This window comes from Typopeltis vanoorti, chromosome 23, assembly GCF_054136105.1.
Source record: "Typopeltis vanoorti isolate ZY-2024b chromosome 23, IOZ_Tvanoo_1.0, whole genome shotgun sequence".
NCBI lineage: Eukaryota > Metazoa > Arthropoda > Arachnida > Uropygi > Thelyphonidae > Typopeltis > Typopeltis vanoorti.
The window spans coordinates 1589246-1603776 of record NC_143571.1 but is presented as its reverse complement, the minus strand read 5'-3'; the positions used below and the strand labels follow the sequence as shown (position 1 = coordinate 1603776).

The 14531-nt window shown below is 36.9% G+C and overlaps 1 protein-coding gene across 1 annotated transcript in view; it reads left to right on the top strand.

Moving 5' to 3' along the window:
- Positions 1 to 373: 373 nt before the first annotated feature.
- Positions 374 to 14531, top strand: part of LOC150093568 (uncharacterized) — a 133998-nt gene continuing 119840 nt past the window's right edge. Inside the window, exon 1 of the mRNA XM_090412811.1 lies at positions 374 to 401. Within this exon, the coding sequence (XP_090268937.1) occupies positions 386 to 401 (16 nt within the window). The 5' untranslated portion in view covers positions 374 to 385. The remainder of the gene's footprint in view (positions 402 to 14531) is intronic.

The window sequence follows — 14531 nt, the reverse complement described above, 5'->3', positions numbered from 1 at the left end:
ATACATCTGGATATTTTAGGTTGTGATGAGTAGGCTTTGGATGACTGATTACAGAACGGATTTTAGGAAGTGTGGTGAAGAATGTCCTGATATTATATTTTTAAAGACAGCCAATTTTAGAGACTGTGCTAATGTATGGAATGGAGATGCTGCCTTTAAAATTAATAGTTTCTGTTGTGCACTGCCTAGGAGGATCCAGAAGAAATTTTTTAATGGTTTTTTCTGAGTATCCAATTTGCCTAAATTGGATAGTCTGCATAGTCTTTCTCATCATTTTCCAAATTTCCAATTTGGAAAATGATGAGAAAGACTATGCAGATATCTATTGGTATGCGTAGGTTTTCTGTACATAGAGATCTTCAATCTTTCAGAGCATCGTGTAAGCATGACATCCAAGAAAGGTAAGGAGTTATTATTTTCTAGATCAGCAGTAAATTTTATATTAGGATGTTGGATGTTTAGATGATGAAGAAAATCTGTGAGAGCTGTGTGCCCGTGATTCCAAATAATGAATATATCATCAACATATCTTTTCCAAACTTTTGGTTTAAATGAGAAGGAAGATATGGCTTTCGTTTCAAAATCTTCAAGGAAGATGTTAGCTAGAACTGAGGACAAAGGATTGCCCATTTCCAGGCCTTGTTTTTGTTGGTAAACGGAGTCCTTATATATGAAGTAACCAGAATGAATGCTATGTTTTAATAAAGTAAATGTATCAATAATATTTTATGTATCAATCATGAGTGGCAACTTTTAACTGCATTTTCCAGTTTGTTTAGATACTTCAATGTTTATTACTATTCTTTTCCTTTATGAGTACCTGAGGAAGGCTATTATAAGCCGAAACTAGTAGTATTTCTCATTAAAATCTTAATAAGTTATCTCGGTTTTTTGTAGTCATAAACTGCTTTCCGACCTCTGCCAGGTCAGACTCCTAGTGATCCAGTTCCTTCAAACTTCTTAATCATAGCTCTCAGTGCTACAGCTGACATAGGACCAGTACGCAGGTTATGGGGCCTTCTAAATTCCCGAAGGACCGCTACGGCATTGCGCTGTTTAAGGTAAAACTTAACAAGTAAAGCAGACTGATGCGTCCTACCTTGACTCAGTTGTGTTCAATTGTGCTCAATTCGTCAGTTATTCGAATAACTGCCTGAATGTTCCCAATCCCTTTTTAAGTGGAATTGGTGGCGCCTGTGTCACGTACGCACAGTAAAATTTGCATAATCATTTCTACCAGCGTTTACTGCAAATATTTGACTGCTTTCTGCTCCGCCAGCGCCAAAAGTTCCCCCATCGGTGACTTTTGGTACTAAATCTCTTTTTCGCGGAATTCATCTCCACATGCCTTCGAAAGTCTCAATATAAAATGTGGTCTTGTTCCGTGTCTTAATTTTAGCTACAGATACCTCCAAAGAGGGAAAGTTATTTTATGGCCACCCTGTATATACATATTAAGGGACCAGAATATTATTTACCTTAAGCAATTTTGCGTCATAAAGATGTTAGAAAGAAACTTGACATTATTATCATTCAAGAAAGAATGTGTCAGCAGAGCTAATCTAAGGTGGTATGGCCAATTAAATAGATTGTGTGCAGAAAGGTTAGCAAAACAGAATGTTTGATGCCAAGATGGCAGGAAAGAGATCCAGAGAAACATTAAGGACCAGGTGGACAGATTCTTTGGTCAGAATTGCCTTAGAAGCACGAAATGTTAGATGTGACAATATTGGAGTGCTCAGAAGTAATAGATTTAATTGGAGCAAAATTATTGAATAGGAGATTAATAATAATCCAAACTTAATTATCAGGAAATTGATGATGATGATGATGATGATGAAGTACAGGCTGTTTATTTACCTGGAATGAACGTATTCCCTTGATGCTGTGTATTAGAACGTTTGCTGTCAATATCTTTGTTAATGGTGGTAACTATACTTCAAATACTGTATCTTTTCCAGGTGGTGATTCATCTGCCATTTCAGAACATTTTAGAACACTGAATACTTAGAAAATTATTTTTTCTGAGTCGCACTGGTGTTTATACATGAATGAGGAAGAGAAATTTGATTTGATTGATGGTTAAGGGGCGAGAACTCCGGTCTGCATTCTCTTTTGATCGACATTGCCTCCTCATTAATATCCTTACGCTCACCCCTGTTGGTGTCAGCTCTATGGTTCTCGACTTCACCTGTCCCTTTATAGATTTATTTGAATAATGAAGAAGGCTCCAAAGTCTTCATTTTTTTCTGCCTACGTAATAGTGGCCATTGTGCCCAATGTTGTTTTTGTTTTGGCCCAGTAAGAGGAAAGGCTCTTACTGGGACAAAATTCTATGGCCTGTTACTGTACTTACTACTGAGCAAGAATTACTATCCTCTTGAAGATGGGATTGACTGTGCTCGATCAACTAATCGAGCACTGGTAAGTCTGATTAGTTCATTTGTAACTGTAATAATAATACAGCATCTTGGTGCCGATTATTGGAAGATAAAGACACACGACCTGAAATATCCAGCAGTTCATCTGCAGCGTCTCTAAAACCTATCAGATGGAAGTTTGCTTAAGCTACCAAACCATTTTAGAATGTTTTCAAATTTGCGATTTAGCCGAAGCCTAATATTTTCATATGTAGAATTGCCCGAATTACTTGAAATGAGTGTACTTAGTCTACATCATTCCAACCTTAATCTCGATGATAAACTATCGACACAGATAGTTTATTTCAAATTGTAGAAATATTTGTTATTATCAAGTATTTTTAAGATACTAATAGTGTAATAGTTTACATCCTCGCTCTCTCATAATAGCACATAATTTTCATTTGCATGTATTTAAATTTTTCATTATTCAATCGTCTACACAGAAGATGGTTTGTGATACATAAACTGAAATATTATAATTTAATAGTAATAGTAATTTAATAATATATAAATGGGTTTACAGCAATGATAATATCTTTGATCGACAGCACGGATTTACTAAAGGGAGGGCATATTTTAGTAATCTTCTTATTACAATAAGGTGAAATAAAATATTGGACATGGGAGATGGATACACAGTAGTATAGTTAGACTTTGCAAAGGCTTTTGATAAGATTACCGCATGATAAGTCGATAGCCAAACTAGAGAGGATGAGGTTGGATATTAGATAAGTGCATTGGATTGGAGATTGGCTATCTGATAGGTATCGACAAGTTGTATATAGGGGAAGCAATATCCCACAAGAAAGTCACTAGTGGTGTGCTTCAGGAGTCTGTTTTATGGCCATTGCTATTTAATTTTTATGTTAATGGTATTGGGGTAGATTTGAATGGGGATATATAGTTGTTTGAAGATGATGCAACACTCGACCCACAATCAGATATACTATAGTGGTGACGACAGAGGACGAAAAGTATTCGGAACTGCGTTTTTAGTTAGTGATAAATTTTTGTGTAATATTTTAGATTTTAAACGTGTGCACTATTAGAGTTAAGAGACGTTTTCAAAATGTGTCTATTTTGAACTGTCATGCGCTTACGAAAGAGAGCTCGGAGGAAGCTAAAGATTGTTTCTACGAAGTGTTTGAGCGTACTTGTGCTAATCTACCGTCCTATGACATCAAGCTAGTAGTGGGAGATTTCAACGCGTAGCTGGGGAGAGAGCATGTGTGGCGCCCATTCGTGGGTAGTGAGAGCCTACATGAAGAGTGTAATGATAACGGGATCCGACTTGCGAGTTTGCTGCCGCTACGGGATGCTTTGTAAAGAGCACTATGTTTGCACATAAAGACGTCCACAAGCAGACCTGGAGATCGCCGGACGGTAGAACAGCTAACCAAATAGACATGTACTAGTGTATGAACGTCACCACAGCTCCATCTCAGATGTGAGAAATTTCAGAGGAGCAGATGGAGATAGCGACCACTATCTGGTAGCCTACGATTTCAGGCATAGAATTGCAGTTCAGAAGCCCCAGTGTCCTACTATACGATCGGCATGGGACTTGGACAAGTTGAACACAGAGGAAGGCAAGCAGGGCTTTCCAGTTAGAGTTGCAGAATCGTTTTGGGAAGTTACAGGAGGAAGAGGATGATCCGGATGGGATGTGGGACAACATCAAAAATACGTCGCGTTTAGCTGTAGAGAACTGTGGGAAAGAGAAAAAAGAGGAGAAAAGCATGGTTTAATAGAGACTGTGAAGAAGCTGTAGCGAAACGAAGGGAAGCACTATTGAACTACCTAGCGGATAGCAGGAAGAAAGCTACATATGAGAGGGTTAGAAGAGTGGTGAATGCATGTCTACGCAGGGAAAAGCGGAAGTATCTTAATGAGAAAGTGGCTAGTATAGAGAGAAATAGGGTGACGAATAATGGAGGGAGATGTAGCGGACGATCAATGCCGTGCGAGGTGCCCAGACACAAGCGGCAACCATAAGATGGAAATCTATTAACAAACTGGAAAGATGATCTTCCTCGGTGGCCTAGATATTTCTCGAGCTTGCTCAGTGTCAATGCTGGAACGCCAATATCGGAGGATTATACTCCTTATCAAACTGCTGAACCATTTATTGAAGAGCCGACATTTAGTGAGGTTACTCGTGCTATCCGCATGCTGAAAAATAATAAGGTTCCAGGAGTGGACTGCATACCGGCGGAGCTCCTGAAGAATGGTGAGGAAGTCCTGCTGGAGCAGTTGCACCAGCTCATCTTGATGATCTGGCGAGAAGAACGGCTGCCGGACGAGTGGAAGCACTATTGAATCGCTGATCACCCCAGTATATAAGAAAGGAGATAAGGCTCAATGCGGCAACTATAAGGGCATCTACTTGCAGCCACTGCTGTCGACTGGCTACAAGGTGCTGTCTAACATCATGCTAATGTCCCTCACACCATATGCAGAAGAGTGCTTTGGTGACTACCAGACGGGCTTCAGGATGAACCGTTCTACAATATACGATCTCTTCACGCTGCGCCAAGTTTTTGAAAAGTGCTGCGAATATAACAAGGAAGTTCATAATATTTTTAAAGACTTTTCTAAAACCTATGACTCAATAATAGCCCCAAAAATATGGCAGGTGTTAGAAGAGCTGGGAATTCCTAGAAAACTCCGAAAAATGGTGCAGGTGTGTGTAGCTGGTTCGAGAGCAAGAGTGAAAGCAGAAAGTGACCTGTCAGATCCGTTTCAAGTACAGACAGGTGTGAAGCAGGGTGATGGGCTTTCTCCGATTCTCGTCAATCTAGTGTTGGAAAAAGTAATTAGAAATACACAGCAAGTGGCAGATGGAGTCGACATGGGGGGTACAAGTTAGGATTCTTGGCTACGCGGACGACCTGAACGTCATGGCGCATGAATGAGACGACGCAGTGGCATTGGTTACTGCTATTGAAGAAGCTGCAGAAGAAGTTGACCTGAAGATAAACGCCGAGAAGACAAAATACCTTTTTATGAGTCGCCATGCTGCTCAAGATCCAGAGCGAGCTGCACAGTTTGAGAGGGTGAAGGTATTTAGGTACTTTGGTCCTTTCGTGACTGAACACAACAAAGTTGAGGCTGATGTCCAGAGTCGGGTAAATGCTGCGAATGTGGCCTATTATCAGGTGCGTCCCCTTTTCGCCTCGTGCTTGCTGTTTTGGACTATAAAGGAGGGACTATGCAAGACTTTGATCAGGACTGTTCTCCTTTACGATGCTGAAGCGTGGACTCTCACGGCAAGACAAACCGATCTTGAGAGTATTCGAGAGTATTCGAAAACAAGATGCTACGACGTATCTATGGAGGGGTCATGGCAGACAGGGTCAGGAGGAGGCGGTCCAATGTTGCCATACACGCTTTATACAACTCGGTAGACGTCGTGATGGAGCTGCGAGCCCGGCGTCTTCAGTGGCTGGGGAATCTGTACTGTACGGGCCCCGAAAGGACTGTGAGACAAGCGTGGGAGGCTCGACCCCGATCAGGGAGGCTGCCAGGGACACCGAGAAGGAGAAAGAATACCTACAGGCTGTCTGGCTGGAGACCAGAACTTGGCGGACAGTCGCAGAGGACCGTGCCCAGTGCCGACATGTGGTGCTCGAGGCCAAAAGTCCCGCGGGCTGATAGCACCTGCCTAATGTAATGTAATATCACATAATAATCAGTATCTTCAGTATATTCTTTATTGTTTTATACTTTGCTAAATGTTTTATTACATAATCTGCTTCTTTGGTTATAAGGATTACTTGTGGTTGAGTGAGGCGAATTAATCCCACCTACTTCGAAGCTTGGGTTAGTTTTTGTGAAGAGAGTTGGATTTAGACTTCACTATTTATGTTGTTGCTGCTGTTTATGTATGAGATGTTGGCACTGGATGCTAGTGATTTGTGATGTGTATATTAGTGTTAATGGTATATTAACTTTGTTGGTACATGTTCCAGAGTTCGTGTTTTAATGTTCTGTAGTTATCTATGTTTTTTAAATTTCTTGGTAGGTTGTTGAGTTGCGTGGGTATCTGATGTGATCTCACAAAATAACCGTATGAATTGTTGAAGGGTGTGGGGATGTAAAGAGTTGTTGTAGGTCGTGTTATACGATATGTGTGTCTCTGTTGTTTCGATAGATAATGTTGAAGTAATTCCTTGTTAATATCATGTAGTGTTTCAGGTTTTTAATGCTCAGAATTCTGTGTATCGCCACGTGCTTGTCGGATATTGGTTGTTGCGTGAAAGGCGTCCATATCACTGTTGACACGATTTTCCTGTGTAATGTTTCTAATTTTGTTAGCTGGCTGTTTGATGTGTTTGCATAGACTGTTATTCCGTATCTGAGTAGGGAGTCGCAGATACCATGATATAGGAATTTTTTTATGTTGGATGGAATAATACTTTAACTTGGAAGAGTTTTGCTGCGATGATCCGGAGTTTGGTGTGTAGGTATACTATATATTTTGTCCACATAAGGTGGAAATCTATACAGAGACCGACGTATTTTGCATGTGTTACAGGTTTGATTTCGGAACATTGGCAGGTATTTTTGTTTTTAATGCAGCGGTATGTGTGACAGTGTATTAATAATGATGCAGAGCATATGATTCTTGGGTTGTGTATTATCAACATCTCTGTTTTGGTGACGTTCATTAGAATTGCGTTTGTGGAATTATGTTGTAATTTCATTTAGATCTTGTGCTTCGCAGAGAGCCGTGTTGATGTCTGTGTGGATTGCTAGTAGTGCAGTGTCATCTGCGTACTGAAATATTGGACCTCTTATGGATATGTTGTGAACACCTACCCCGGCTGTGACATGTACATATTTTTGTTACTTGTGTTCTGTTTGAGAGGTAGTTCTGGAACCATGTATGCAATGTTCCTCTTATACCTATTGAGTATAGTTTGGTGAGTAGTATGTCATGCTCAAGAGTATCAAATGCTTTGGTTAAGTCCAGCAGTGTAAGGACGGCGTATTTGTTTTTGTTGAGAACTTTGTTTATTGTGTCAGCAATGTCTTCTAATAAAGTGATAGTGCTTTTTGTTTTCTGAAAACCGGATTGGTGTTGTGAGATGATGTTGTACTTCTGTAAATAGTTCTGTAGTCTGGTGTGTGTTATTTTTTCTAGAATTTTTGAGATGACTGGTAGTGTAGCTATTGGTCTGTAGTTCTGAGTATCGTTTCTTTTGCCGTGTTTGTATATTGACGTAATTACTGCAGTTTTTATTTGTTGTGGAATAATGCCTGTGTCGAATATTATGTAGACGAGTTTCAAAAGTATTGGATTTGTCTTATTTTGTCTATTCCTGGAGTGGTCTTTGGGTTTAGTTGTAGGAGTGTTTTTTCAGTTACTGTTTTGTTACGGGTGGAAAATACGCCGTTTTTTGTTGACTTTGTGTCGGTAGTTTTTTTGTTGAACCTTGGTAGTTTGTCTTTTTTGTGTAGTGTGATATTGTTTGTGAAGGCATGGTTGAACGAGTCTGAAAGTTCCTCTTGGTTTGTGTCCTGACCGAAGCTTTTTGCAATAAAACTTTGTGCTGAAGCTTTCTTTTTTCGGGTTACTCATTCGTTGAGTGTAGCCCATGTTTGCTTATCGTTAATCGTAATGTTGTCGTTATATTCCAGTGATGGCGAACCTATGACACGCGTGTCAGCACTGACACACTTGAGGGTTTCAGCCGACACACCTTGGATGTTGAAAAATATTGGTATTCTGATGAAAAATCTTCGATAAGTCATGTAAGATCGCTCTCAGTTAAGGCGAAGGAAGGTTTGGGTTCTTTTAAAGAATTATATTTTATAGTTAGCCTATTTCTATTTTATTTTGTAGTTCGTTTATTTCTATTTTATTTTGAAACTAGCCTATAAACAACGAGCGTTTTAAGTTTACGTTTTCTTTCTTAATCATTATAATTTCTGCTTAGTCATATGATATTATAAAAACTTATAAAAATTATTATCAATATTATACGATATAAACTTATAAATACGTGTTTTATATATTATAAACTTAAAGTTTTCATTTGATGTCTGCGTGAAATTCGTTCCAAGTCTCTCGACTGAGTAATATAAGTTCTAAACATATTGAAAACCACTTTAACAGAAAATATAATTCGCAGCATTAAATATTGAGTTTATCGGAGTAAATATTGAAAACATTTTATAGTTGCAATACGTTCAGTAGATTTTGTTAAATAATGCAAATAGTAACAACTTACGATGACGTCGCAACAAAACCAACTAAATAGCTGTTATTTAGTAGCATCATAGAGAGTAAAACGTAACAAGGTTTCTACGAACGTACTGGTAATAAATCTGGCAACCCTGCTGAAAGAAGAAGTAGTCGTAGTCTTGCAGGTCTGCCACTTAAGTAATTTGAGTTGTATAATTCATTTCCAGTAAGTGTTAGCGCTTATTAATTATTACTGCTTAATTACCGCTGTAGATAATTGTGCTATTTTTTAATTTGTGAATCCTTTTACAATGGCAGCTAGCACTAATAAAAAAACTAAAATTATCACAGAAAGGAACTGGAAGAAATTTCCAAGATGCCTGACTCAACAATATGGTGTTATTGATAGAGGCGATAAAGTTCTCTGTAAATTGTGTGACGATCAATCTGTGAGTAGAATTTGGAATGTAAGAAGACATTTTGAAACTAAGCACAAATGGCTCCTAGAAAAAACTTTTGAAGAAAGAATACATATCACAACATCTAAAACTGGCAGAATCACAATCTTGTCATCCTTCAAAACAGGCAAACTGGCCAAGTAAAGTGAACACTGCTACCTCACCAACCATTTTAATTAAATTTGTTTCAGGACCTTCAAATTTAGTAGCCGCAAGTTACAGTATTTCACATACTATTGATGAACATGGGAAACCACTTAGTGATGGTGATTATATTAAAGAAGCTTTCGTAAAGTGCGCACCATTTTTATTTCAGGACTTTCATAATAAGGAAGCTATTGTAAAGCGCACGAAAGAGTTACCATTAAGTAGGAATGCTATTAAAGACAGAGTTATATCAATGAATGCTAGTATAGAAAATCAAAGGCAACAAGACTGGAACTCATGCCATTGTTTTTCCATTTGTATCGACGAAACTACGGATATTACGTCATCGGCTCGATTGGCTATTATTGCAAGGTATGTTCACGGTGATTCTATGCACGAGGAATTGATAAAGTTAGAAAATTTACCTCAAAACACGACAGGTAAAGACATATGCGACTTCGTTGTTGAAGTGTTCCGTGAGAAACAGATAGATTTATCGAAAATATTTTCGATTACAACTGATGGCGTGCCTAATATGGTTGACCGTAATGTCGGTTTTATCAAAGAATTTACAGAATATTGGTCATCCCCTGGTTTGTTTCCATTGTATTATTGTATTATACATCAGGAGACACTGTGTGCGAAATCAAGCTTAAAGGATTTGGATGATGTCATGAGAATTGTGACAAAGGTAACTAATTTAATTGCTGGCAGGGCTTTAAACAAACGAGAATTTAATTCAGTTTTAAGCGAAGTTGAATCAGTGTACAATGGTCTATTAATGTACAATAATATTCGATGGTTGAGTCGTGGCCAAGTACGTGAACGGTTTGATGAATGTTTAAATGAAATGAAATTATATTTAAATACCAAGGGCATGGAGCACGAAGTTTCTCAGTTGAACGATTCTGCTTGGTTCAGTAAGCTGATGTTTTTCACAGATTTTTCATTGCACCTGAATGAACTTAATATAGAATTGCAAGGTTTCGGAAAATCTGTCGATGTTATGTTTGGCACGATCAAGAGCTTTGAGAATAAACTCAAAATATTTCAACATGATTTAGAAAGTAACAATTTTAAGTATTTCCCCAAAGTGAAAAATTGTTTTAACGAAACCAGCCCCAAAAATCGTGAACAACATATCAACAAATTTATCGAAGTTCTAAAGTCAGTAACTGAGCAGTTTTCTTCTAGATTTAAGCAATTTCGAATGTTGGAACAAACAATCCAATTCATAAAGCATCCTGATGAAAGAGAATTCATGGATCTTAAATTAGATGACTTTGAGTGGTTGGATTTAAAAGATCTAGAAATGCAACTAGCCGACTTCCAGTGTAATCCTATCTGGAAAAGAAAGTTTATTACTGATAGAAATGAATTAGAACTTGAGCGGGAACGTCTGCATGATATCGCGTGTAAAATGTCAGACTGTGAAATTCTAAGCGTGTAGAATAGCCTTCCCGAAAACGTTCATGCTCTTAAAATCTTTGCTGAAGCTCTTCTAACAATTTTCTCTTCTACATACTCTTGTGAAACTCTGTTTTCTGCCTTAAATAATATCAAATCGAAAGGGAGAAATAGATTGAGCAAGGTTTTAAGCGCTGCCTGTGTAGCATTAAAATGTACACACTGTAGCCCTTCTATAAAGCAACTTTCTACCAGTACTCAGCAACAATTGGATATTGATATAAAATCTATGAATTCATATTATTCAGTTTATTAAATTAATTGTACAATATGAATTCATAGATTTTATATCAATGTCCTATTAAATAAATAGCCAAATATGATATGTATAATTCACCATCTATGATTATGTAGTTTAATTTATAATGCATGTATGCAAGTGGCACATCAACAACGTCAATATTTAAAACAAAATGATGTTTGACACACCTGCGTAAAAAGGTTCGCCATCACTGTTATATTCCATGAATTTTTGGAAGTAGTAGCGTCTTTTTGCCCTACGAATTTTTGTTGTTAGTTGATTTCTTGTGTTTTTGTATATGGTTTGTAAATGTCTGTTACTGCGTGACTTTTTACGTTTTTTCCATAGATTTTCTTTTAGAGTAATACTATTTACTATGTCGTCATTATCCATGGATTGTTGTCTGTTTATCGTCTCGTTTTTGTAGGCTTTTTTTTTTTTTTTTGTATATTTCTGTGAACTTTAGTTGAAAATTCTCGCATAATGTTACAGGAGATCATTTATTTTAAGTAGCGAATTCCAGTCTGTATTTTTTACATGGTTATCGACAATGCTCTTTTGCATGATCGAGTTTTATCGACTTTTGTGGTGGTGGAAGGAGGGTAGGAAACGTAATAAAACGAAGTTGAGACAAAGTAGTGGTCGGCAATTTTTACGATATTTACTGATGATGTATATGTATAGATGGGAGCCCGTATGTTGATAGGATCAATGCATGATTATGTTAGTGAGTTATAGTGAATTTCTTCTTTTGTCGGGGAGTTAATCATAAGGTTTATGTTGCACTGACTTAGTATATCAAGATATGTGTTAGTGGTTGAGGAAGCGTGGTCAAGCGTATTTATGTTAATGTCTCCTATTAGGATGAGCCTGTGTGTTGTAGGGGTCCGATGCCACTTAGCCATGTTTCTAACTCGTGAAGAAAGCTGGGTGGATTATTATCATGGGGGTCTGTATATTGTGTTTATTGTGTATTTGATGCTATGTTCGTCGCTCTTTGTGATTTCCGAAATTAGTGTTTCCGCATGTTCGAAGTGAGTTAGTTTTTCTGTCACATTGTATTTTTCTTTGATAAATGCCACAATGCCACCCCCTCTTTTGTTTGATCTACGTAAGTTGTGGGTTTGGTAATTATTTATGTTGTATGCGTAAATTTCTGTATCGTTTATTGCAACTTCTGTCAGTATTAGCGCATCTATGTTTATCATGGTATAATTGAGCTGTGTTATCAATGCAAGCAAGTGTTTTTTTATACTTCTTATGTTTGTGTGTACGATAGTGAAGTTGGTATTGGTGGAAATATTGTATGACCATTTCTTCAAACAGTGAAAGACCTTGAAGTTCATGTTGTCTGACTGGATATGTTCGCCTATGTTCGAGATCTCCATTATATAGTTTTTAAGTGATTTCTAATCTTGTTCTTAAGGATGTTAAAAGTTAGCATTTTATATTGGTAGGCTGTGTAAGTCGGATTCACTTGTAATTATGTATACTCGAGTGTTTTTATTCTTTCTCACAAATTCTTTGTCCACAGGAACTTGTAGTTTGTTTTCTCTGTTTTTGTTTTCTTTTCTTGATATAAAAGATTTTTGAAGTATGGAGTCCAGTGTTCCGTATAGATTGGTGTTGGGAATTTCTTATCAGTTACGATCGTTGTTGTCGGCCTTGTTTTCTTGTTTCCTGCAAGAATGGAGTCTCTCAGACTTCTGTTGTTAAAACGAGCGATGACTGGTGGCGGTCTCTCTTCGTATTTTTGTGGGCCTCGGTTAATAGAGGTGATATCTGTGGTTACGATTTGAATTCCAGTTTTTCTGCCGATCAGTTGCATTATGTTGCTTAGAAGTTCTTTTTTACTTTCTTTTTGTAGCATTTACTCCATTTAACACTTGAGTATGTTTACGTCTTCCTGCAATTCTTGATTTTTGCGATGGAATGTTTCTTGCATTTCTATCGCTACCGTTAATTTTGTCTTTATTTCTCTCACGATTTCTAACATTTCTTCAGAGGTCTCATTATTGAACAGTATGTAGCATTCGTACACCTTTCATTTTTTGCTGATTTGTTCATGTGTGTATTTAGCAAGTCTTTCACCATGAGTTTAAATGGATTTAAACTATGGATTTAAATATCAACTTCTAAGCAGAATAACTAGTAAAAAAATTCTCTGTGATGTTACTTAAATATGGAAAACAAATTAATTACACCAAACCTTGTTCATTTAAGTTTACAAATGCATATTTTATTTTGCAGAAATATTATTTACAAGTATATTCACTGAGAATAATTGGAAACATGTCATTACCTACAAATATTTCACAAGATTTAGTTTACACTCTTGACCACTCATTTTCCAATGAGTGGTCAAGAATGTAATTCATTGTCATTCACTAATTCGTTATTCACTGTTTCTTGGTTATATTACATCAAAATAATTCGTCACGTAAAATAATCTTAAGATAGGGTATCATAGGAAGCACAGCTCCATACATTTGATATGGTGTTAGCCTCAAAATGACACCATGCCTATTTATCGATTCCTGATATCAATTTGTCACCAGATATAAACAATCAGCTTTCATATAATGTTCAGGTCCTAAAATAAAGAATCATTATCGAATTGAATAATGTCTTGAAAGTCGAATTTAGCCATCGAACAGTTCAAATATTATTTTTCTTTCCACGATATGGATAGCTGGTAATTCAGTTTCCAAAAATAGGAAATGATTATCATTACTTTACATTTTTGGTGAAAATCGCTCAGCTAATGGAGAAAATTTACTTATAACATTTCCTGTTTCTTCGATCATTAGTTCAATATCTTGGCATTTAAGAATATTATATCTCCTATGTCCAATTAATACTCTACTCCACTCTTCTTTGCAAGTATCCTAGGATATCACTTCACTGGCAGTGCAACCTTTCCCATGTGCTTCTCGATAACCATAACACAACATATGTATCTTCTAAAATAATAATTGGTTTTCATCCTTTTTGAGCTATGTGGTGTGATTTGTCTCATGCTGTTTTTCTGAAGATAGAAAATTTCGAAGGATTTTGGGGCTCACCATTATTTTACTTAACCAGACACACGACACACCACAATACAAGACGATTTCTGTGCTGACTGAACGAATTGAAGAAAACTGAAAACGTACTGGAGTGTTATTCCTTATAGTACTGTTTACTTTAACCATTTCTTTAAAATATAACATTCGCACAGATGATTCGTGGGCATGTTTTTGCATGCTGGATATGATGTTGATATGATTTTATCTTACTTTGTGACATCATAGGGCAAAGCTTATCTCTGTGCCTCGAATTGTTTTCTATATAATTTATGCTTATCATGTAATGCATTTTTTTCCAAAACAAATAAAGTAATTATTTATTATTATTATTATTGTTTCAACTGAACATTAGGTGTGATAATATAATTTTCATATTAAATCTTCTGCTACAGTGGAACTTGTAGCAGAAAATGTTTTGCATACAAAATTAAATTACAGAAATCTTCATGTTTCCAGATATTGTAAGCATAATTCTAATGATGGGTTAAGCTTCTTGAAATATTTCAAGGTTGCCAGGTACAAATAAGACTGATAATT